We start from the raw sequence: 22,983 nt of genomic DNA on the forward strand, positions 1-22,983 counted from the left end.
GCGCCTCCACAGCTGTTTCACATTGGAACAGGTGGCCAGCAGTCACTGGGGACAGATCAGTATACTCAGGACCAGCCAGGACATAACAATCTCTCTCACATGACAAGATGTACAAGTGGCACAGACAGGCTGCAGATATAAAGTGATGGCTGCAGAGATGAAATGTAGACAAAACAAGGCTACAGCATAATAAACAGGCAAACAAAACACTTTGTACTTAAAAGAGAGAGATTAATCATAACAGGATTAATCCAGACATAACATGACTTTATGCAAGCAACTCACAGATATAATGTGACAGCAATTGATGATGTAGTGAGGCCGATGTAACACATAGTTGTATTTGTACAGCTATAACCCAAACAGTACACATAACAGGAGGACTAGTGCAGTATATGAGATGAATAATATATTCTAACAACAGTATAATCTATATGAGCTGTTGTATTTTAGACTGAAATATAGTACAGGTGTGGTGTTGTGTGAGGACATACAGGAGCAGGTGTTTATTGGGTCTTATTTTATTTACTTTTTATAGGTGATGTGTTTGAACAGATGCTCACAAATGCTTTGTGTTGGTCCTCAAAAATAACGGACATCAGGGCAGATTAAATGTGCCATCTGCTTTTCTCGTCGTATGATGTCTTTTGTTGGCATGTCTTTGTTCTTCCAGTTGTATGAACAGAAATGCCATGATTGCAGTGTGTCATGCTTTGGATGTTCTTTTTTTTTTTTTTTTTTAATTAACAGTTAACAGTCAGTATTCTGACAACAGGCTATGGATAAATGAGTTCATTTGCAGACTCCTTTGTATTAACACCTCCAATGCTTTGCTCCGGAGGCTTGTTAGTCGCTGGTAAATGATGGGACATGATTAACGATATAAATCGCATGTGTGAACACATGTTTCGGAGGTGAAAAGCGGTATGTATCCCTGGAGTTCATGCCGAGTGATGAATAAAACATGCTGACAGAGAGGTCTAATCTTTGTTAGAGCTGTGGGCCCCTTTTAAATGCAGATGATGGAGAGCCATTACTTCTCATTATTCCTCGTCAGCCTGAGTACTCCCTCAGTGCCTAATCATCGCTATCCCTCTGTGCCGGACAGCTGATATTTAGGACACGCAGCGGAGGCAGTGAAAAACCCACCTAACATAATTTAATATTTTATCTTTTGAAGTAACATTTTTTTTTTTAGTAAGATTTTAATTTTGCCATCATTTAATAATGCTTATAGTCCTAGGGTCTTATGAGAGTATGAAATTCAATACAGTAATTTTTTTAATAATACATCCATGTTGATGCATTATTTCTGACCTATATACATAATATAGTAAGTAAAAGAATATCCAAAAAGTATGTTTCTTACAAATTAATGCCTGCACCTATTGCAAATTATTATGCACTTTTAAAAAATGAGCCATAGTGAAATATTTGTATCTTCAGACCTAGTGAATGAGCTCATTGCGTACTTCCTGCTTCAACCTGGTAAAGCTTGTTCACACTAACAAGTAAAGAAACAAATCATTGCCCATAAACCATAGTAGGCAAATTTTGTTTAAAATGCATTTTAATACAAATAATATAACTCAGGAAATCACGTATCTGTTGTTTTAAGTCTTTCTTCTGTTTTTTTGCGGCAGATATTTTTGATTTGGAACTAAAACCAGGTAGGAACCGAGGCTGCGAGAGCAGAGAATTGGGCGGGCAGTAAAAAGCCCGCACGATATGACTGGCTCCCAGAAATTACTCGGAACAATACATTTGGATTTGTCACTTTATAATGACTTATACCACATTGCTGTTGAATTTTCATTTCTGACCTGGTCAGAAGGTGGTTAACGTTTGATAAAAGCAGCTGTGACAGTACTGCAGCTGTTGATTTCAAATCACAGGTTTATATTAATGGGCTGATTATAATATGTAATGACTGTTATGGCGGTCATGTTACAGTTTCATCTAAAAACTAATAATAGACCTTACTGTCATTTAACAAAGAAAAATGTCTACTCATTGATTGGGTGAAACCTTCTGTAAGAAGACATTTATTTAAACATTTATAGAAGACGTCTCTTGTGTGAGTTCTTTGTAACAGTCAGTAAGTTGTCCTTAGTTTTACATTCAGCTGCACTACACCACCACATTGTTGAGATTATCCTATAACAGCAAACCCTATCATGTTTTATTCCTAATACACTAAATGGCCGAAAATTAGATTTGTGGACACTTGAGCATCACTCCCATATGCTTTTTGAACATCCCGTGCCAGATTTAGTCTGCCTTTACTGCCTTTACTGTCCACTCTTCTGGAAAGAAGACTTTTTCCACTAGATTTTGTAGCGTGGCAGTGGGGATTTGTGCTCATTCAGCCACAAGAGCGTTGGTGAGGTCAAGCACTGATGTTGAGCGAGAAGTCCTGGGGTGCAGTCTGCATTCCAGTTCATCCAACACCAAGGGGTTCAGTGGGGTTGAGGTCAGGGCTCTGTGTAGACCACTTGAGTTCTTCCACTGTATCCTTGGCAAACGATTTCTTCATGGACTTGGCTTTGTGCACAGGGGCATTTTCATGCTGGAGCATGTTTGGGCCTCTTGGTTCCAGTGAAGGGAAATTGTAATGCTGCAGGCAACCTATACAACTGTGTGCTGAAAGTCTCATGCCAACTTTGTGGCACCAGTTTGGGGAAGGTCCACATATGGGTGAAATATGGATGTGTACGGTGTCCACAAACGTTTGAATAACGATTCTGTAACAAACATATGTTGCATATGTATGCATGCGTGTCCATTTGTTACGAGTCTGACAGCAGATTTAGGCAACAGCAAGTCCTCCTCTCCGTTGTTTTGAGATCTAGTCTACCTTTCTGTAGTTAAAGGCCATTCATCAAGCTAGCAGAATGAGAAACTACCTCTAATTAAGGGTGATGTAGGTGTAAGCTTCTGGCCTTTTCTCATCATTACTGGCAAAATGAATCAATCCTCGCTTTCCCCTGAACTTAAATCCCACTGAATTTACTTACAAGACTCTTGAGACTGGCCAACATGACTTTTCTCCTTCCTTCAAGATGATTTGAGATGCTGAATTGCTACTGTTTAACTATAACGTCTCATTACCGTCTAGCAGCTTATCCACTCACAGGAAACCTCTGGTCTCTATCGCACCACAGACACTTTTGTGTCGGTCATGTTGCTGGCCCATGTTTTCATCTTCAGCGAAGATTTTCTATCATTTGTGCCATCACCGGTAACACAGTTCCATAATAATGTTCAAGATGGTCAAAGATATGAATCAGAGATCATTGAGATTGATCAATGCTCCTTGGTCAATTTCCATTAATAAATGTAACGGTTCCGTGTGGAGACTGGTATCTTGATTCTGCCCTGAACTAATTTTGTCTCGTCTGAGCATGGGAAAGTTTGTTCTCCACAAACACCTGAAGCAGTGGCTTATTAAGCCATGTAGAAAGGCCAAGGAGAGCTTGGAGGAAGTGACCATTTTCGATTTATCGTTCTCCTCTGGAAAATACAATGTCTAATGCTTAAACAAGATTAAGTGGGGGGGGGGATAATGCTGTATTTTTCCAAGCAGCTTATGCCCATCACAAGCGGTCTGTCTTTGCTGCCTAATCCACATCAAGAATGCATGCCGTTGGAGAAGAAAAGTTGCTTGGTCTCACGCTGTCCAAAGAAGCTCCCGTTGCCGCCATTAGGCATCCCCTGACAACTCTTAAAGGAGTATAAAACCAGCACCAGTTCTTCTGGGTTTATTCTCGTGACCAGACTGCTAAACATGTAAGAAAAGGAGGATTAAACACAACTGTAGACAGACCTCCCCTGTAAAAGGAATCTTTGCCAATCCATTTCTCCAGGCTCTTCCTGAGTCGTCCAGCTCTGACTTCTGTCCATACCTCAAACATCTTTGTCTTTTGCCTCCTCTTACGCATCAACAATCTTGATGAATTTGATTAGGAAGCCTTGCACATTAGAAAGGTGGGTGCCTTAAAACCTCAGTTTAGAAGAGCTGACATATTGCCACATTTTCCCAAGGACTAGATGGAATCACAGTGTGTGCAGAATGAACCAGTGCTCTGATCAATTCTTATAGCCTATTACTCAGACTAGTTACTCAAAGCACATCATAGCGTGAAGAATCACACTGCTGATTCAGTTTGACTTTTCATCCAGAGTCAGCCTCTTGCTAACTGTAGCACTGGAAATGCAAAGCAGTGTTTTATTGCTCGTTGTTCGTGCTCGTCATTATTGCTCATTATTATTCCAGCCAAAGAGTGCGCACTGTGGCCTTCTGCCATTACCAAGGACTCGGCTGAATATTAACATTTACCCAGCAGCCTCATTTAACATAATTTCCTCTGAGGCATTAATAGCCTATGACGTGTAAAATTCAGCAGAACGTCAAGAACTAAATAAACAAAGGTTGTTCCATAACCGATGTTGAGCAGTTTGTCAGTGTAACATTCCTGCTCACTGGCTTTGAGTCAATGAAAGGCTGTTTGAGCAGTGATGTCATTACTAGTGTCCTCCAGGGGTGACCATCTCTGCAGTTCAGCAGGGTGAAGAGTATTGGTTCACAGAGTTGCTAGCGACTAGAGGCTACAGCTCTCAGCCATTGTAGGCTGTGTCAAAGGTGAGCTTGTTGAATGGGGTTTCTGGTGGAGTGTATTCCCTGCTGGGGAGCTGGATAAGGGAGGCTGCTGGGTGTAGAGCGAAGGCTGCATGGCCAGTGCTTTGTCTCAGGGGTCATGGATTCTAGAGAGGAAAGAGATTCCTAGGGAGATCTTGCAGGGAGCTGAGCACAGCGAGAGGAGTGATTGTTGTTTTTTTGTTTTTTTTTTACTCAGAAAAAAGGATGGAATAAAAGCACAAAGGAAGACATTGAAAAGTGGATAGAAGGAGAAAGGGAATGTACGGAGTCATTCTTGAAGAATGAATGAGAGTGTCAGGCTTCACAAGTAGAATTTATCCATCTTTTAGAATTTAGCAAAGAGTTGAATCACATTAAAAACCTTCAGCTTATTGTTTTAACTTTACTAGCTTTACTGTAGCCCTATCTTTTCAAATGGTTTATTATGGACTTGCATTTTTTTTTTTTAACTAATTGCTCTGATGGTGGTGACTTATTTTAAAATGGTCTTTTCTGACGTTTCATAATTTGGCATCGAGCTCATTTCAGATATCCAGTTTGTCTTCAATTTGCATTCGAGTTAATCCGTTCTGGTTATAAGGTATCACATAACCGCTTTAACGTTAAAAGTGCGTGACTCCTCAGTGAGCTTCCTCTTCGCTGTCTCTTTGACAGTCAAAAACCCTCATCACTGTAATAATGTCTTTAGACGTCTCCGTACTGAGTTTTAAGTAGGCAAGGTCAAGGATACAACTCATTTGGATGCCTTGAGAGAGGCTTTGTTTATGACTTTCATACAGACGCCTTTATGACGGGTGTCAGATAAAATGTGCGTTCATGCTCATCAGAAAACTAATGTTGTGCACTGAAGAAACACTGAATACCACTATATTATATTAATGTCAAGGTGAATTACAGAAATGGTTTGCTGCAAGTCGGCTTCTTATGAATTCACATCAGTTTCATCATCCCAGGAATGTGCATTTGTGCTTTGCTCAGCTGGAAAACTGTGAGTTGTGCGTGGCTGTATAAATTCCCCAGGCACAGATCCTATCAAAGCTGTCTCTCATCTATGGAATCACAAATGAACATGTTGGGATTGCTGTGGCTGGTGAAACGCCAAGGGAAAAGCTCTGTTAGTGCTGTGATAAGAGAGGCAGCTGACCCTGGGTTTAATATACAGTTAGCAGTAGCGCTAAAATAGCCTCTGGCTCCTTAATTAAACTAGCTAAGGTACTCTTTTAGCCTGTAGAAAACCACAACCCAGAAATGTGTATTTTTCCTGGGACTGGGCCGATGCGTAGCTTGAAGTACTTTCCACCAGTCAAGAGTTTATTTCCATTATATCAGTTTACTATACGCTGTGGATTAAATTAGTCTGGCAAATATTGCTTCTATAAAATGCCAGTTTCACTTAGTGCCACTTTACTTCTTAGGTTAATGCACCAATAGTGTTCGGATCATCAAGCCGTGACCTAGGAAATATATATATTTTTATTGTTACAGTAGTATTGTTTATTGTCCGAGTAATTAATTGACACACAGGCCTACCTGTTTGTGTCCAGATATCCATCAGACCCTGATGATTAGTTGATTTAGTCTTCTAGGCAACCAACTGACAGCAAGTCAAATTTAAAAAGACGTCTTATTGCACGGCCCACTTTTTTGTAATTAACTCTCTCCGCCCCACTATTGGCTTGTTGTGCATATTAATTAATCTCTGCAGGTTAACATACTGCGCTCACTTAATCTCCCAGGGTGGCACCATATTTTACTGGCCCTAAAATTGCTTAGCTCAAGAAATCTGTTTCGTGACAAACCCCCACCCCCCCACCACTATTCTCCACAATCTGGTTTCCCTAAGAGCCCTGATTAATTAAAGAGGGGCTCGTTCTAATTAACTTTTCCATTCTGCAGCATTTGCCTCTGACCCTGAAAAGAAGCCATGTGAAATTATTACAATTCGTCCTTGGTTAAGGCGAAACTGATCAAAACGGTCACTCTGTGCATCAACGTTATATGCAAATACTATACAAACCTGGTGTTTGTTGCTCTGTGCTGTTCTATTTGATGCATATCTTCTTTTTTTTTTTTTTTCTTCATCCCTGCTTTTGGGCTGCAATTGAAGCATGACTGATAGGGAGAGAAAAGCCTGCTGAGGTAGAGAAAAGGCTCTTGGCTTCCCCATCTGTGTTTCAGAAGGAATTCTGGAAAAGGGATAGACCCTGTTGAGTGAGCAGTCCCTACTACTAACAAGTCCGCTCTCCCTGTGTGAATGTTAACATTTTCAATTTGAGCGAAAACACACACTTTATAATATTGGAATGATGATCATGAATCAGGGCTGCATTTGAATAGACATTGGGTTTTTTTGTTTGTTTTTTTTTATAAGCCATAATGACTATTATCGTTTGTTGTATGTGTCTATCGTACAACTAGATCCCTTGCTCTCAATCCCTTAACACTCCTCTTAGCAACAGTTTAGCTCTAAAAGACTTTTCCTTTCTCTCTGCGTCCAGGTAAATGGCAAAGACCTGTCCAGTGCTACTCATGAGCAAGCAGTAGAAGCCTTCCGCACAGCCAAAGAGCCTATCATGGTGCAGGTGTTGCGCAGGACGCCGAGGCCCAAACCAGCAGGACCTGAAGCAGACGCACAGCTGATGGACATCAGTACACAGACAGACATCACCTTCCAGCACATTATGGCCCTCAGCAAGCTGCCTGCCTCAACACCTCCTGCACTTGATCAGTACATGCTACCTGAAGGGTGAGTGGCACGTCTTTTGGCCAATCTGACTGCACAGAGTGGAGCGGATATATTTTTGAGGAGCACTCACACAGAATAGGGCTGATCTTAAATGACAGATATTGCATACATGAGTAACTAAATAACTAAGATAATTTGCCCGTTGTGGTTTGATGCTCTGTAGCAGCGGGGTACTCAAATAAAATTTGTAACAGTCCAGTTACATCACATTATTTGCTTACAAAGGTCTGGATAAGCAACTAACATGACTGAAAAGTGACAACAGTTACCTTTTAATGCTTAACCATTAATAATTAGTCCATGTCTATGAATAAGACGATTTGAAGTGGTTGTTTTTCATAGTTGCGTTTCGGTGCCACAGACTCAGACAAGGCATATCTTTTTGAATTTTGGTTTTGAATTTGACACAGGGAGAAGAAACACAAACTTCTCTGTGCGGACACCTTTAAACAAATTAAATAATTTGCGCATCACACCGGAGAGTGTGAATAAAAGGAAAAATGAATGAAAATTCTCGCTTTTCTGACAACGGTCTGTGGTACAATGAGCTGCCCTCAGCTAAATCATTTACATAAATGCATGTGATTTGAAATAATTTGCAACTGTGGATCTATTCTTGAAGCTGAGCTGGTTTAGGTTTAGAAAACTAGAGTCACTGAACTACAACCAATTTTTTTTTTTAAAGTAATTAAACCTAAAAATAGATAGCTCCTCTTATGACTAGACATTTATGTATCGTCTTGACACTAGCATACATGTGAGCATATGTATACTTTACAAAGGTATGTTTACAATGTTTACGCTAGTCCATTTTACTAGTGTTTTTTTGGAATGGTATAAAATGACACTTTCCGGTTTACTTTAATACGACCTGTAGAGCAGCAGGGGCACAATTGTGGGCAGCAGGGACCGTCTTTCAGACGGTCAATTGTGTAGCCATAGCCATCAGTAATGGGACAACCTGAAATGTCAAGCAAAGAAGCACTCGGGTTCCAGTCTTTCACTTATGTCTTCATTAACACTAGAAACCCTACAGGACGTCTGCACAGCTGCGTCTTACTGTAGGAATTGTTCATTTCGGTTTGCGTTTTCTCCGGAAGCACTTGTCCCTTCTCTGATCTCTCCGTATCACCTAAAGCGCCATTTCTTTGTCTCATATTAAAGGCAGCATTACTTCACCTTCACTATCAGGACTGATAGTTTTAAATGGTTTCTCAGCTCAGTGACATTAAACCGCTCTCACATATCCAGTGCATGGTTGAGGCGGATATTTTTACATTTTCACGTCATTAACCACCCTTCTTTCTTTTACCCCAGAACATTAACATATCAGTTCATATGGGATTCTAGATGTTAATTACAAGAGCTTTCACTGAAGCGTAGGTTGGTTGGTTATACATTAATTCAAAGTAAAGAACGCATGTCTTTTGAAGAACGAGTCTATATTTCGATATCATGGCCTGGAAGTAATTTTAGGACCTACAATAAAAGCAGCACCTTGGCCAAAAGCGTTTGTAATGAGATGTCATAGAGGAAATATTTTTAGCATAGCAAGAGAACTCTAAAACTTTATTTTATGGTTTTATCTTAAGTTTTATGGTGGTGGTATTATTTTCACAGACATTCTCCCGGGCATGAGTATTTCGACCCGAATGATTACCTAGAGACCATGCCGCAAGATATGGAAAGAGAGGAACTTGAGTATGAGGTAATACACACACACACACACACACACACACACTTGACTTAGTCTTTTATTTTGTCTATTTGTTACTATTACTTCTTCACTTTCACTTTATCTCTCTTTTGCCCTCTCTCTCTCTCTCTCTCATTTTCCTGCTCTAGCTCTTCCCCTAAACATAAATGAAGATATATCTCTAGTGTGCTGTCACTGTAGTCTAACTGCGCAGCTTAAAGCCTGTCTGTCTCCAGCAAAATAACATTAAGAAGGTTTACTCTGTATGCACTCCTCCAGTAGATCCATTCTATTGACAATCCCAGTCCATTTGAGCACTCATCAGCCCAGTCCCATTGAACACGTCACACCGTGAGATTGTTCATTTACAAATATCACTGATTTCTAGGTCTCCGAACTGAAGTGATTCATGGAACGATTATAATCAGATGAGTGGGAGACAGAAACTGTAATGAGGTTGCAGTCAAAATGCAGAGGCAGTAGAAAAATGAAGTGTCGTTAGGGTCATCAGTGTATTAATAATGAGGTGAGGTTCACATTTTTTTGGGACAGATGTTCAGCACACAATTCTGCTTTGACCTTCCTTTCCTGAGGAGTGTTCATAAATCACCATGGAGCCACAGACACACATGAATGATTAAGAGAAAGCCAAAGCAACGCCATCTCACAACCAAATATAAAGTCTTGCCTTCAGGTGTAATGTAGGGGTTATAAGCGGGGCACGATGGGGCAGTTTATTGTGGACAAATCTATCTTCCTCGATGTTCCTTTTTTTAAATTTGTATTTCCAGAACATTCATCAAACTGGATACGAATGAATTTATTTGTTTGCAGGGACAGTTACACTATATATGGTATTCATGAAAATCCAGTTAGTTTGTAAAACTCCTAGGTTTGTGAACATTTACATTTAAGGAGACTCTTCGATGAGAACCTCATTTGACAGGCTTCAAGTCATGTAATTGTCCATAATTTACTGCAATGTTATGTACAGATTATGTTGTCGAGTTTAAATCGCTTATTCATTTCAGCTGAATACAAATATAATGAGAACCTGAGCCAAACACTTGTGCGTCATATTAATTACTCGAAAGAGAACTATTCAGTAAATCTACAAATTAAGAGAAATAGCTATTCATTTAGGATAAAAGAGATGGCACTATATAAAAGGAAGATTACTTAGTGTGTGTCTATTGTCAATGCACTGCATTGGCTGAGCTGCATTACTGGAGGATTTAGCGCATGCCACACTTTTGCTCTTTTGCTATTTAGTTGTCATTTTGTTGTTTTCAGCTGTCTGAGATTTATAAGCTTAGTAAAGTTGAGGATTGTGTAAAGGACATTAGACATTGGATGTTAATTAACTTCCTTCTACTTAATTCTGATAAAACAGAAATACTTTTATTAGGCCCACCTGTAGCTAGAAGTATTCTTTCTGATCACATGGTTACTCTGGATGGTCTTTCTGTTTCATCATGTGCAGCAGTTAAAGACCTTGGAGTGATTATTGACTCCAGCCTATCATTAGATGCTCATGTAGATAATATTACTAGGATAGCCTTCTTTCATCTCAGAAATATTTCTAAGATAAGAAACATATTGTCACTACATGATGCGGAAATACTAGTTCATGCATTCGTCACCTCTAGATTAGATTACTGTAATGCCTTACTGTCTGGATGTTCCAGTAGGAATATAAATAAGCTCCAGTTAGTCCAGAATGCAGCTGCTAGAGTCCTAACTAGAACTAGAAGATACGACCATATCACACCGATATTATCAATACTGCATTGGCTCCCAGTGAAATCTCGCATTAACTATAAAATACTTTTATTAACCTATAAAGCACTAAATGGTCTCGTGCCACAATATCTAAGCGACCTTTTGGTTTTCTATGATCCGCCACGCCTACTTAGATCAAAAGATGCAGGCTATCTGACGGTACCTCGAATAGTGAAGGCTACAGCAGGGGGAAGAGCTTTCTCTTATAGAGCCCCACAGTTATGGAACAGTCTTCCTATTAGTGTTCGGGACTCAGACACAGTCTCAGTGTTTAAGTCTAGGCTTAAAACGTATTTGTTTACTCAAGCCTACCCTGACTAGATTCTGTTCTACTACTTCGCAGTCATAATTATCTTTTTTCTCCCTCTCTCTCCTTTCGCCGAGCCCCACACGAATTTATGGAGATACTAGAGATCCAGATCCTTTCTGCATCTGGATGGAGCTCAAATCTTCTCTAATTCCAGACTGCTGGGACTACGGCTGCTCCTAAGGCCATACAGACTTCATATAAATCCATAATGAACTTTTTCACACTATCTGTTACCCAGATGAGGACGGGTTCCCTTCTGAGTCGGGTTCCTCTCAAGGTTTCTTCCTCTTAAAACATCTTAGGGAGTTTTTCCACCATCGCCACTCAGTGTCTTGCTCAGTTGGGATAAATTCGCACCTTTAATATCTGTATACCGTGTTGATATTTCTGTAAAGCTGCTTTGAGACAATGTCTATTGTAAAAAGCGCTATACAAATAAAATTGAATTGAATTGAATTTATCTTTAGAATTTTGGTTTTGGGCATCACTAAATGTGAATCTGCTGTGCACTTGGTAATTTATGGATGATTGGCAGGTATCAACACTTGAGTATGAAGAAAACAAATTTTTTAGTTCGTTTTGGCCTTTGAAAATTTAGGCAACTTGACTCAAAGATTGATAAATAAGGCCCAATGCTGGCAGGACTCGCATACTTGAATCATGGTGTACTAGTAGATCATGCTAAGAAAAAAAAAAAAGTATGATGGACCACTGGTAGCGTAAAATATGGATGACAGATTTATTTAAGAATAAGGCATCTCATATGAACAAGTGTTTTTGGTGGAAATTGAAGCTGAGCTGGAGCGCCGGAGTGCAGGCAGAAGAGATTGAAGGAGATTTGGGTAGTCAGCCGTTCGATCCGCCTCCTCTCTTGGAAATAGCAATCTGTATTTTACAGATTACAGGTGTTGACAGGTGATAAACGAGGCTCGACTCTAGTGCCGTACTGAGCTCTTCATTCATCCTGTCAGCCCTGACTCTGAAAAAGAAATGGCTCCAATCCAGTTAAAAGCTTGTGAGACTGATAAGAGGGGCCTTGTCTGTGTTGTTCTGCTGATGTCTATCTGCCTGTTAATGTTGGTAATGTACTATATATGCTAATGCACTATATATAGACACAGTTAAGAACAAGTTGTTGTGTTCTCTGTAGGAAGTGGATTTGTACAGGACAAATATCCAGGACAAGCTGGGCTTGACTGTGTGCTATAGGACTGATGACGAGGATGAAACTGGGATATACGTCAGCGAGGTGGGCGCTAACTCTTTTCCATCTCCCTCTGTGATCGTCTTTGTTTTATAGACGATTTACAGACAATCTGAATTAACAATGGATGTTATTTATATGATCCTATTATTATTATTGTATTATTGATCTATGACTGGAACATTGATGGGAGAGTTTCCTGTGCTGTTTCAGTATGATCTTGAAATTGCGCTGTGTAATAATGATTATGATGATGATGATGATGATGATGATCAGTGCAATTATCATTATTGTATTAAATATTCAGAACTTCTGCAATGTTATTACATTTTGCAGTTTAGATCAATTGATCCATCATATGATGAAGTGAACCTGATGTCAGTAACGAAAATTAGTCATTTTTTAGTAACGTTTTTACTTCCTTTGACAGATTGATCCAAACAGCATTGCTGCAAGAGATGGTCGAATCAGGGAAGGGGACCGAATCATCCAGGTTTGTACTGGGTGGGAGACATACTAGAACTCTTTCACACACCAGTGCATCTTGACATTCAGGCTACAGCACAAGTTGCTCATGTGTCTGTTATTCAGATCAATGGCATAGAGGTGCAGAATCGGGAGGAGGCGGTGTCTCTGCTCACAAGTGAAGAGAACCGCAATGTGTGCCTGCTGGTGGCTCGGCCGGAGATACAGGTATATAAGCACTCTCAAACACGTTGTGAAAAGAAACAGGGATTTAGTGTAGACTTAATCCGTAAAATTTTGTTGCGACACCTTTAGCTTTGATTACAGCCCACATTCATCGTGGCCTTGTTTCGACAACCTTGTGCAATTTGACAACGTTGATTTCCATCCAGAGGTGCATTAATTTTTGGTCGAGCTCTTGTATTGAAGAGAGGAGAGTCAAACCACTCAGAGTCTTCTCCAACACACCCCAAAGACTTTCAATGGGGTTAAGGTCAGGACATGTGCGAAAATGAATCCTCATGCACTCGCACAATTTGAGCCTGATTAATCTTGGCATTATCATCCTGGAGTATTCTTGTGCCATAAGAGAAGATCATAACACTGCCTCCAGAGGCTTGTACAGTAGGCACGCTGCATGTTGGGTGCATCGCTTCATGCACCTCCCTTCTTACCCTGATGCATCACTTTGGAATAGGGTAAATCTGGACTCATCAGACCACATGACCTTTTTCCATTGCTCCACAGTCCAATCACAATCACAGCAAATTGAAGTCATTTTTATCTGATTAGCCTCACACTGATTAAGCCAAACAGCTGTTTAGTCCTAATCCTGTAAGTTCTTATCGCATTGTACATGTGGAAATGCTCTTACGTTCACTGTCAAGCATAGCCATGAGTTCTACTGTAGATTTTTTACTATGTGACTTGACTGAGCATTTTAAAGGTCTCTGATTGCGATCGTTCAAGATTTTGAACATAAATTTTTCCGACCCCATTTCTTCCTCAAAGAATAATGCGTAACCACATAATGCGTTTGGAAAGTTCTTAACCCAATTCCAGGGATTTTAGCAATGCCCTTAGTTGTTTTCTTTGCTTGATGCAGGCCAATAATTTGCCCCTTCTGAAACACAGGAAAAAAAATTACCACGACCATAGGATACGTCTTCCGACATGGTTGTTTAAGAAATGAGAAGCTACACGCTCATTCAGTTAGGCTTAAAAGAATTGTTGACAGCTGAAACATGGTAATCACTGCAATAATGATCCTGTCATAGGCTCTTAAGTATTTGGTTATTGAAATCCAAGCAGCGACCCTTTTTTTGGCCAAGCAGTGCATGTTTATGTTAACTACGTTTTTGAAATTCCAAAGCTACTCACTGTGATGGCTCAAAGTTTGGTCTTTTGTGACTAAACAAAAATGTACCAAGTTAGGATAGCTTACAATGCAATGTTGGAACCATATTTGTTACTCTACAGCATGCGTTGAAAATGAGGTCCAATGAGTTTTACAGTGTGCCTGGCCTAATATTTGGATTGCTGCTATGTAATAGAATATTCAAAATGAGAGTGGTGGGGAAGGAAAGTGCAGTAACTCAGGACTGAACAAATGATTTGTGACTGGCAGTGAAACATTCAGGGCTTGAGTTCTGAAATCCCACCCCTAAAAATCCCCATTATCCTTATGACCGTCTTGGTCTAAAGGCATTGAAAGCTCTATATCAAACACAAAAAGAGTTCTAATCCACAATTACTTTCTTAAATCTCTGAAACGTGTTTAATTTTAGGACAAACGTAACCACTCTTTGTTAGGCTTAGATTGACGGCTCTTCCCATCTGTCTTCTGGTACAGCTCGACGACGGGTGGATGGAAGATGACAGAAATGATTTCCTGGATGATCTGCACATGGACATGCTCGAGCAGCAGCATCATCAGGCCATGCAGTTCACTGCCAGCATGCTCCAACAGGTAAAGCAGTCCATCAAATATGTAGTCTCCAACTCCGTCACAGTCGTCAGTCAGTCATGTGGTCGAACAGGCCTGTCCCAGCAGATAAATGACCAGAAGCAAGTCATTTTTGTATGAATTCTTATTATTGCCTCCATGTCCCTTTTTTTTATCTGTAAATTTTTAATGAATACCTATGCGATTTAAGACTGACTATAGAAGATTGAGGATTCTTGCCTGGCACAGTTCTGTAAGGAGTATGGGAGAAAGACCACCTCTGAAGCTCCACCTTCTTCTTATAAATCACTCTTAATGTCATTTGTTTAAGGGTGTGTTCTGTACTCTCAAACTGACAGTTCTGTGATTTTAATATTTTAAGCCATAAGGTTTGTGAAAGCAGACAACATTTTATTTTATTTTTTTGTCTTGGTAGAAGTATTTTGGGGTAAAACATCAGAACATATATTTATTGGTATGTAAATAACATTTGTAGAAAACATAACTAATTCAACTGTCAAGTAGAACCTAACAATTCCATGGTCTTACTTCTGGGTGCTTTTTTTTTCTCCCAGAAGAAGCCGGTGGAGGATGGAGGCTTGATGGACACAGGAACACTGCTCTCGCAGCAGCATGAAAAGGACAGTGGCGTGGGACGCACGGATGAAAGCACCCGCAATGATGAGAGCTCAGAGCAGGAGAACCTCTGCGATGACCAGACCAGTGCATCTACCACACTGGGCAGTCACAGACGTCTGGCATACAGTCAGGACACGCTGGGAAGCAGTGACCTTCCCTTCAGCAATGAGTCTTTCATCTCGGCCGACTACACCGATGCAGATTTCCTGGGTGACTTCCCAGCTGATGAGTGTGAGCACTTCAGGGAGCTGTTGGAGCTTAAATGCCAGGTGAGGAGTGGGGGTGGCTTGGGCATAAGCTGGCCCAGTTTTGGCATAGATGGCGGACAAGGATTTGGTGGTGCAGGAGATGATGATGTGGACAAGGAGCTGGAGCTTCTTAACGCTGAGCTGCGTAACATCGAACTTGAATGCCTGAGCATTGTGCGGGCGCACCGTACACAGCAATTACGTGACCAGCCATGGATGTTGCACAATAGTGGCTTCCGCAACTACAACACAAGTGTGGATGCGCGTCGCCATGAGCTGGCTGATATCAGCGAGCTGCCAGAGAAGTCAGACAAGGACAGCTCAAGTGCTTACAATACAGGAGAGAGTTGCCGCAGCACACCACTTACCCTGGAGCTATCACCGGACAACTCTTTACGCCGAGCCAGTGAAGAGCTTGCAGAAGCCAGTGCAGGAGGTACTGTAACCGGTCCCAATACCAGAGTTTTAAGGCCCCTGCTTTCACCTGTCCAAGAGGCTTCTGGCTCAAGCAGGAGCCACACTTCTTCTCCCAAAGAGCCTGATGCTGGCCACCATTCTGAGGCCAAAGAACGCAAGTCGAGTCGCCTCAGCCATCCACACTCACCCTACAAACATGCCCATATCCCAGCACACGCACAGCATTATCAAAGTTACATGCAGTTGATTCAGCAGAAGTCAGCTGTAGAGTACGCACAGAGCCAGATGAGTCTTGCCAGCATGTGCCGGGATCCAGTATCGGCCGAGCCCAAAGCAGAGTGGAAGGTGAAGATACGCAGTGATGGTACTCGGTACATCACCAAGAGGCCAGCACGTGACCGCCTGTTGAAGGAGCGTGCCCTGCGCATCCGAGAGGAACGCAGTGGGGGCATGACCACGGACGATGACGCAGCCAGTGAGCTGAAGATGGGCCGCTACTGGAGCAAGGAGGAGCGTAAGCAACACGCCGTACGTGCCAAAGAACAACGTCAGCGACGCGAGTTCATGAAGCAGAGTCGCACAGACTGGCTGAAGGAGCAGAGTGGGAGTGGCACTGATGACAAAAAAGAGGTCAACATCATTGAACTAAGTCACAAAAAAATGATGAAGAAACGCAACAAGAAGATCTTCGATAACTGGATGACCATCCAGGAACTGCTCACGCATGGTGCAAGGTCTCCAGATGGGACGCGAGTGTACAACTCGCTGCTGTCGGTGACCACAGTGTGAACTGGTGCTCTAGCTGCTGTACATAGGACACTACCGATTGGAGTAAAGTATCCTGCCTCGTTCAATGTGGCAATGTTTTGTAAATAAGGAAGGAGTCTCTTTGTTTGAAGGGGTTTTGTGATCAGCAGTTAAGAGAAGGTATGATGAGAGTTTCAGAGAATGGACTGTTAGGAGAGAAAAATGACACAAATGATTTTGCATAATACTTTTTATGTCACGCTTGCTTTTTGAGTAATTATAAAGGAACTGCTTCTTAACATTTGGGCCTTTCTGAAATGTTTCTGAAAATAGTTTAAAGACCACGTCATAACACAACCAACGGCAGCATTTTTTATCAGTATTTTACTTATGATGCATACATTTTGCTTATTTAATGTAATACAATGTATTTAGCTTCATGGCCAACACAATACCTTGGGAGGACATTGTTACAGTTTTTTTTTTTTTTTTCCCGACAACATTACAACAACATTATTTAAAGGTGCTATTTAAAATTGCATTATAAACAGTTTGTTACATTGTGTTACAGTTGTTAAATAGGTCAAGATAACTTAAGGTGCGTACCTCCTGAGAGCAAGTTCTCCTTATGTCAATTTGATGAACTGTAAATCAGTTTGCATTGTAAAAGGTACATTGTGTGGATTTTTTTTTTTTTCCTTTGAACAACATAAAGTCCTAGTCACTAATCTGCTGAAATAATCAGTTTTAAGTACAGTTCTCAAAATCTTAGAGAATTCTTGAGACACAGACGCAGTATTGCAAAAATACCTTTCAAAGTTTTAATCACTTTGTGTGCATCGTTGTGCATTTAATATGATTCATATTGTATATATCTAGCATACCATAAAGGATGTGAACAAATTGGTCTTAAACAAATTGAGTATCAGGCTTTGCCCTTTACAAAATGCTTTAAGGTGTAAAATAAATTTTTTTTTTTTTTTTTCTAAAATACAACTCTTTTGTATTGGACTCTATGTATCAAAGCGAAATAACACAACCTAGCAAATCCTTAGTTACCAACACAATTTTATGTCTTGTAAAATGGGAGAAATAATAAATTATTGTTTTATATTTGAAAGCGTTGTTACATGTTGCGTTATTTGTCTCGGAAGAAATGTTTTATGATGAATGTGGGTTAAACCTGAACATGACCTATAGATTAATATAATTCTATCCGTCACCATCTAACTTGTCTTTCAAACATATTTATCACCACTTCACCCTCAATCCACTGACCATATTAATCAAGTTAATATGGTTTGGTATCAAATCAACTAAGTAGCAAAGTTTGTGAACATGGCTGTATGTAGTTCCCGGAGAACACGTGTAATGATGCTCAATTCGCACAGGATAACTGATCTCTGTGTAAAACATGGGAGCGTCTGCACATGTGAGACATCAACATGTCACACCAAAAAAAAAAAAAAAAAAAAAATCAGGAGATATAAAACATTCTCGATCTAGGGTTATAATCAACTTGAAGAAAGTTACTTTTTTTTTTTTCCAAGTGATACATTTACAAGCAGTAATCATACACGAGCATACACTGTATTGCCAAAAATATGTGGACACCTGACCATCACATCCTTATGTGGTTCTTCAAACTGTTGCCACAAAATTGGAAGAACAGAAGTGTCTAGAATGTCTTTGTATGCTGTAACTCAACTCAAGTGGCCTGCGCAGAGCCCTTACCTCAACTCCACTGAACACTTTTGGGATGAACTGGAATACTGACTGTATCACAAACCTTCTCACCCAGAAGCTCGACCTGTATCTGCATGATATTTTGCATTGCGCTTCTGCCCCATGATTGGCTGATTAGATAACTGCATAAACATGCAGGTGTACAGGTGTTCCTGATCAAATGGATAATAAGTGTATATTACCTGGGGGTATATCTACTTTTCACTTTATAGAAGGTAAACTACACAGTAAGACATGCACACACACACACACACACACACACACACACACACACACACACACACACACACACACACACACACAGTCTGTTAAAACACTTCCCAGAGATACTAATAATTACTCAAGGAATAATTACATTGATAATTAATTACAACAATTAGCTCATTTAAAACTAGTCCAATCCGAATAAGGCTACAAACTTGGAAAGGACTGAGTAAGTCTCCCAATTGTATTGCAAGGTTGTTGTTGTTTTTTTTGTTTGTGAAACTATATTAAATCCCCATGGAGGAATTTGCTGTATTTGCAACTTTCTCCTAATGCTAGCTTTAGTACTATCAAAGTTTTGACATCACTATAGCTAACAGCACCATGCCAGCAAAGTGGTTGGCTCTGTTCAGTGTTTAAAGGTCATACAGCTGCAATCAAAGTTATTCAACCCCCCATTGCAAATCAGGCCTAATGTGAAAATGTACAGACTTTCAGCTGCTTGCAGTGAACAAATCAAACAAAAGCGATTGAAATAGTTCAACACGACGAACGCTTCAAGTGGTTTCCCAAAATTCAACTGAAAATGCAACTCAGAATGACTTCTCCAGTCTCAAAATTATTCAACCCCATGAGAATCCCTTACAACAGCACAAATATGCAAAACGTGTTGTCTCAAGCAATTAATATGGGGCTTCATTATACTAATATCGGGTTCTTCCCTTCAGGCTAGCTTTATCCCCTTGCACCTTCACAAAGTGCATGGATGCTGTTTTGGCTCCCTTGCGACTCTATTACTTTGGTGTACCAAACTACCTGGACAACTGGTTAATTCTAGTGTGATTCAATATGGAGATGATGTTCTCGCCCACGTGAAGAGCTCGGGGCTCAAGTTGAACCTCAAGAAAGGTATGCTTTCTCCACTGCAGAGGACAACGTTTCTAGAGGTTATATGGGATTCTACTATGATAAGGGTGTTTTCTATCCCCAGCATGCATAGGGTCAATCCTATCAGCAGTGAGCAAGATAAACCTGGATCTGGGCATCCCCTCCAGTCTCTACAGGAGATTACAGGATTACAAGCGGAACCCAGACATTTTCATTTCTGAAACAATTTAGTATGAGATATACACAAAAACAAGAAAATAGGGACACTTTTTCACAGCACTCTACCTAAAAAGCTTCCAAATACAATGAGAGCAAATTTGCCTAAGAATAATTCTGAAGGTGCATATACAGTCTTGCATGTGAACAACAAATCCATGTGCAAACATGGATGAGTGTGGGTGTTTACCTGAAAGCTCACAAAGATTTTCTGCTCAAGCGTTAAACTGTTGTGCTCTCGAGTTTAGTAAAATAACACCATAGTCTTAAAAAAAAAAAAGGCCCTAATCAGTCCATAGAGGATTTCAGAGGGGTTTTTTTGTTTGGGTTTTTTTGTGTGTGTGTGATTGTTGCGGCCAAAGATGCTTGATTTTTTTTCCTTGAAGTTTTTTGTGGAGTTGTTTGTGCTTTTTATGTTGAAAACTACTTGAATCGGTGAAATCGCAATGGCATGATATTGTTTTGCACGCTCTTTCACTGTGATGTTTGTTGGGAAATGAGACCTTTTAAGCTGTACCCATGTTTGACGCACATGAATTGAAGGAAGCTTTGGCTGAATGCATGTTGTGATGATGTCACGTGACACATCTTGGTCAACATCTGTGGAAAATCTAGTCATTTTGAAAAATTTCGAGCATTCAAAATGACATGTAATTCATGGTATTTTAGTAATATTGCACAAATGTAAATTTCTGATAGTCCTGCTTTAGAGCTTTTCAGTCAGCGGGCATGTGCATTTGGATGGATCTGTATGAGTTCAGAGGAGTAGTTATAGTTAATAGTTAATAGTAGATAGAATAGTAGGTAGATTCAGTCTCACCCTTTTCTTTTTGGAATGTAATTGATGGTTCTTCCCTAGGGTTGATGCAGACTACTGTGTGTGATTTATTTCCCCAGAGAATGATTCTCACACACACAAACACACACACACACACAGAAAGAGGCACACACATTATTTAATAGGAGATAACAATATGCCATGCAAGCCAAACAAAGAGCCGCTTGCATTCAATTACAAAATGGCTCGTTCTCTTGATGCAGACTGAGATTACTAAATCGCTCTCTGCAGTTTGTCACCCCTGGCGTGGTTTCATATTGGTATTGAATTAAACCGGGCAGTCCGGGAAGGCCATCCTCATTTCGTTTGTTTAAATGCCACACCAGGAGAATGCACGAGTGAAGCAGCTGTTCCCTGATAAGGTCAGTGCTTGGGTTTCTTGGCTCATTCTCAGCCTTTCCTTAGGAGACAAGGTTAAGGGCCTGTTTTCACTGAGAAAACGCAGGAGGTTTTTGTAAATATTCCATGTATCCTTTGTATTATACATGCCTGTTCTACCGTGGCAATAACACTAAGAGTAAAAAACAGTACGTTTAAAAGTTCATAGGCCTAAATGATTTTATATGATAAAATACTTCATTCAGTTGTTGTGTATGACGAGCGTTTTTAGCAGACACGCCTTATTTGTTTATTTATTTATTTATTGAGAATTCTTGATTTATTTATTTATTTTCTACTCAAACCAGTCCATCTGGTACGAACATCCATGCCCTGATCAAAGTCACCGAGATCACACTTTTTCCTCATTCTGATGTTTAATGTGAACATATGAAGCTCTTGTCTTGATTTTTATTTTATTTTTACATTGCGCTGCTGCCATACGGTTGGAGGATTAGATAACTGCATGAATGTGCAGCTGTACAGGTGTTCGAAATAAAGCGAACCCTGTGATGCTGGATTTATGGGACTCTGCACATTTCTATTAACCTGCTCACAAGCAGCTTCTTGTATAATTTAGATAATACCCTGCAGCTTTTAATTTTTTAACCGGGTTGCACACATCCAGGGTCTTCTATCAAAACAATGTGGCCCAGACTGAATTCATTACTGTCGACATATTAAAATTAATCTCAAGGTGAGCACACGGAGTAGTCAAGCCTGTGCTGCTTGTATAAGCTGATGTCATTGGGAAAATTAAGTGTAAAAAAATAATTAATGGTTCCTGATGAAGCATCACTGCAGCTGATAACTCATCTCTTAATACTCTTGACTCGTGACCATAGAGGACATGCTCCTGATTATTTATTTATTTATTTATTTATTTATTTATTTATTGCTTCACATTAAGTGCCTGAATAGACACTATCACAGCTATTTTGTCAAACATAAATGAAATCAATATGCTGCTACATGATAATATCTATATGATGTTCGCCATTCTGCAAGTCTAATTCTTTTCTCAGCAGACACAACAGTGCTGGACCACAGATAGAGGTTCTGTGTATTCTGTGTTGTGTTCAAATCCCAGTGCTGCCAGAGAGCCACTACTGGGCCCTTGACTAGGACACTTAACCCTCAACTGCTCCGCTAAAGCATCTGGCAAATGAGTAAATATAACTGAATGATGTACAACAGAAAAAATAAGCCTTTTTGGTTTTTTGGATAATTGTACCTCAGTGGCCGTATGAATATATATATATATATATATATATATATATATATATATATATATACACACCCATCTCCACGTCGGGCCGGTTGAATTAATGTTATGTTTTAATCAGATTAAAAAGTAAACACAAGTCCAGTAGTCAGAATTGATGAAACGTTCTGATGTAAGATGTCATAGATTAAGGTGTTGCTGTCCATCAACACCTTCAAATTGATACCGCAGCACTGTTGATTTCTTTAAATTGGTCAGAAGGCGTTGATTCATTTCCGGTCTGACCGTAGTTTTTTTTTTCTTTCGGCTGCTCCTGTTATGGTTCACCACAGTGGATCACCCATCTGCATATCGATTCTGGCGCAAGTGTTACGCCGGATCCCCTTCCTGACGCAACCCTCCACATATTCCAGGCTTGGGACCGGCACTGAGAGTGCACTGGATCATGCTACACTACAGTATGTGGGGTTAGATCCCTGACTGGGAATCGAACCCTGGCCGTTCCTGTCGCGTGCTAGTCACGAGTCTACGAGGGAGCCATGGCTCTGACCGTAGTACCACCTGTAATTTAAATCACTTGTTGAATCATGGGGTTCAGCATGTTTCTAAAGATTAATTTCCTGCACTCA

General features: G+C 40.3%; 1 protein-coding gene across 4 annotated transcripts in view; it reads left to right on the top strand.

The window, feature by feature from the left end:
* pdzrn3b (PDZ domain containing RING finger 3b) overlaps positions 1 to 17,979 on the top strand; it is a 107,045-nt gene extending 89,066 nt beyond the window's left edge. For 3 of the 4 annotated variants that reach the window (XM_017480301.3, XM_047158689.2, XM_053683562.1), the window contains 7 exons: positions 7,159 to 7,406; positions 9,027 to 9,114; positions 12,345 to 12,443; positions 12,829 to 12,891; positions 12,990 to 13,091; positions 14,716 to 14,832; positions 15,384 to 17,979. In XM_017480301.3, coding sequence (XP_017335790.1) covers positions 7,159 to 7,406; positions 9,027 to 9,114; positions 12,345 to 12,443; positions 12,829 to 12,891; positions 12,990 to 13,091; positions 14,716 to 14,832; positions 15,384 to 16,901 — 2,235 coding nt within the window. In that variant the 3' untranslated portion in view covers positions 16,902 to 17,979. The remainder of the gene's footprint in view (positions 1 to 7,158; positions 7,407 to 9,026; positions 9,115 to 12,344; positions 12,444 to 12,828; positions 12,892 to 12,989; positions 13,092 to 14,715; positions 14,833 to 15,383) is intronic. The other variant, XM_017480302.3, reaches the window with a different exon arrangement.
* Positions 17,980 to 22,983: the final 5,004 nt, after the last annotated feature.

The sequence above is a fragment of the Ictalurus punctatus genome, chromosome 11 (genome assembly GCF_001660625.3).
Source record: "Ictalurus punctatus breed USDA103 chromosome 11, Coco_2.0, whole genome shotgun sequence".
Lineage (NCBI taxonomy): Eukaryota > Metazoa > Chordata > Actinopteri > Siluriformes > Ictaluridae > Ictalurus > Ictalurus punctatus.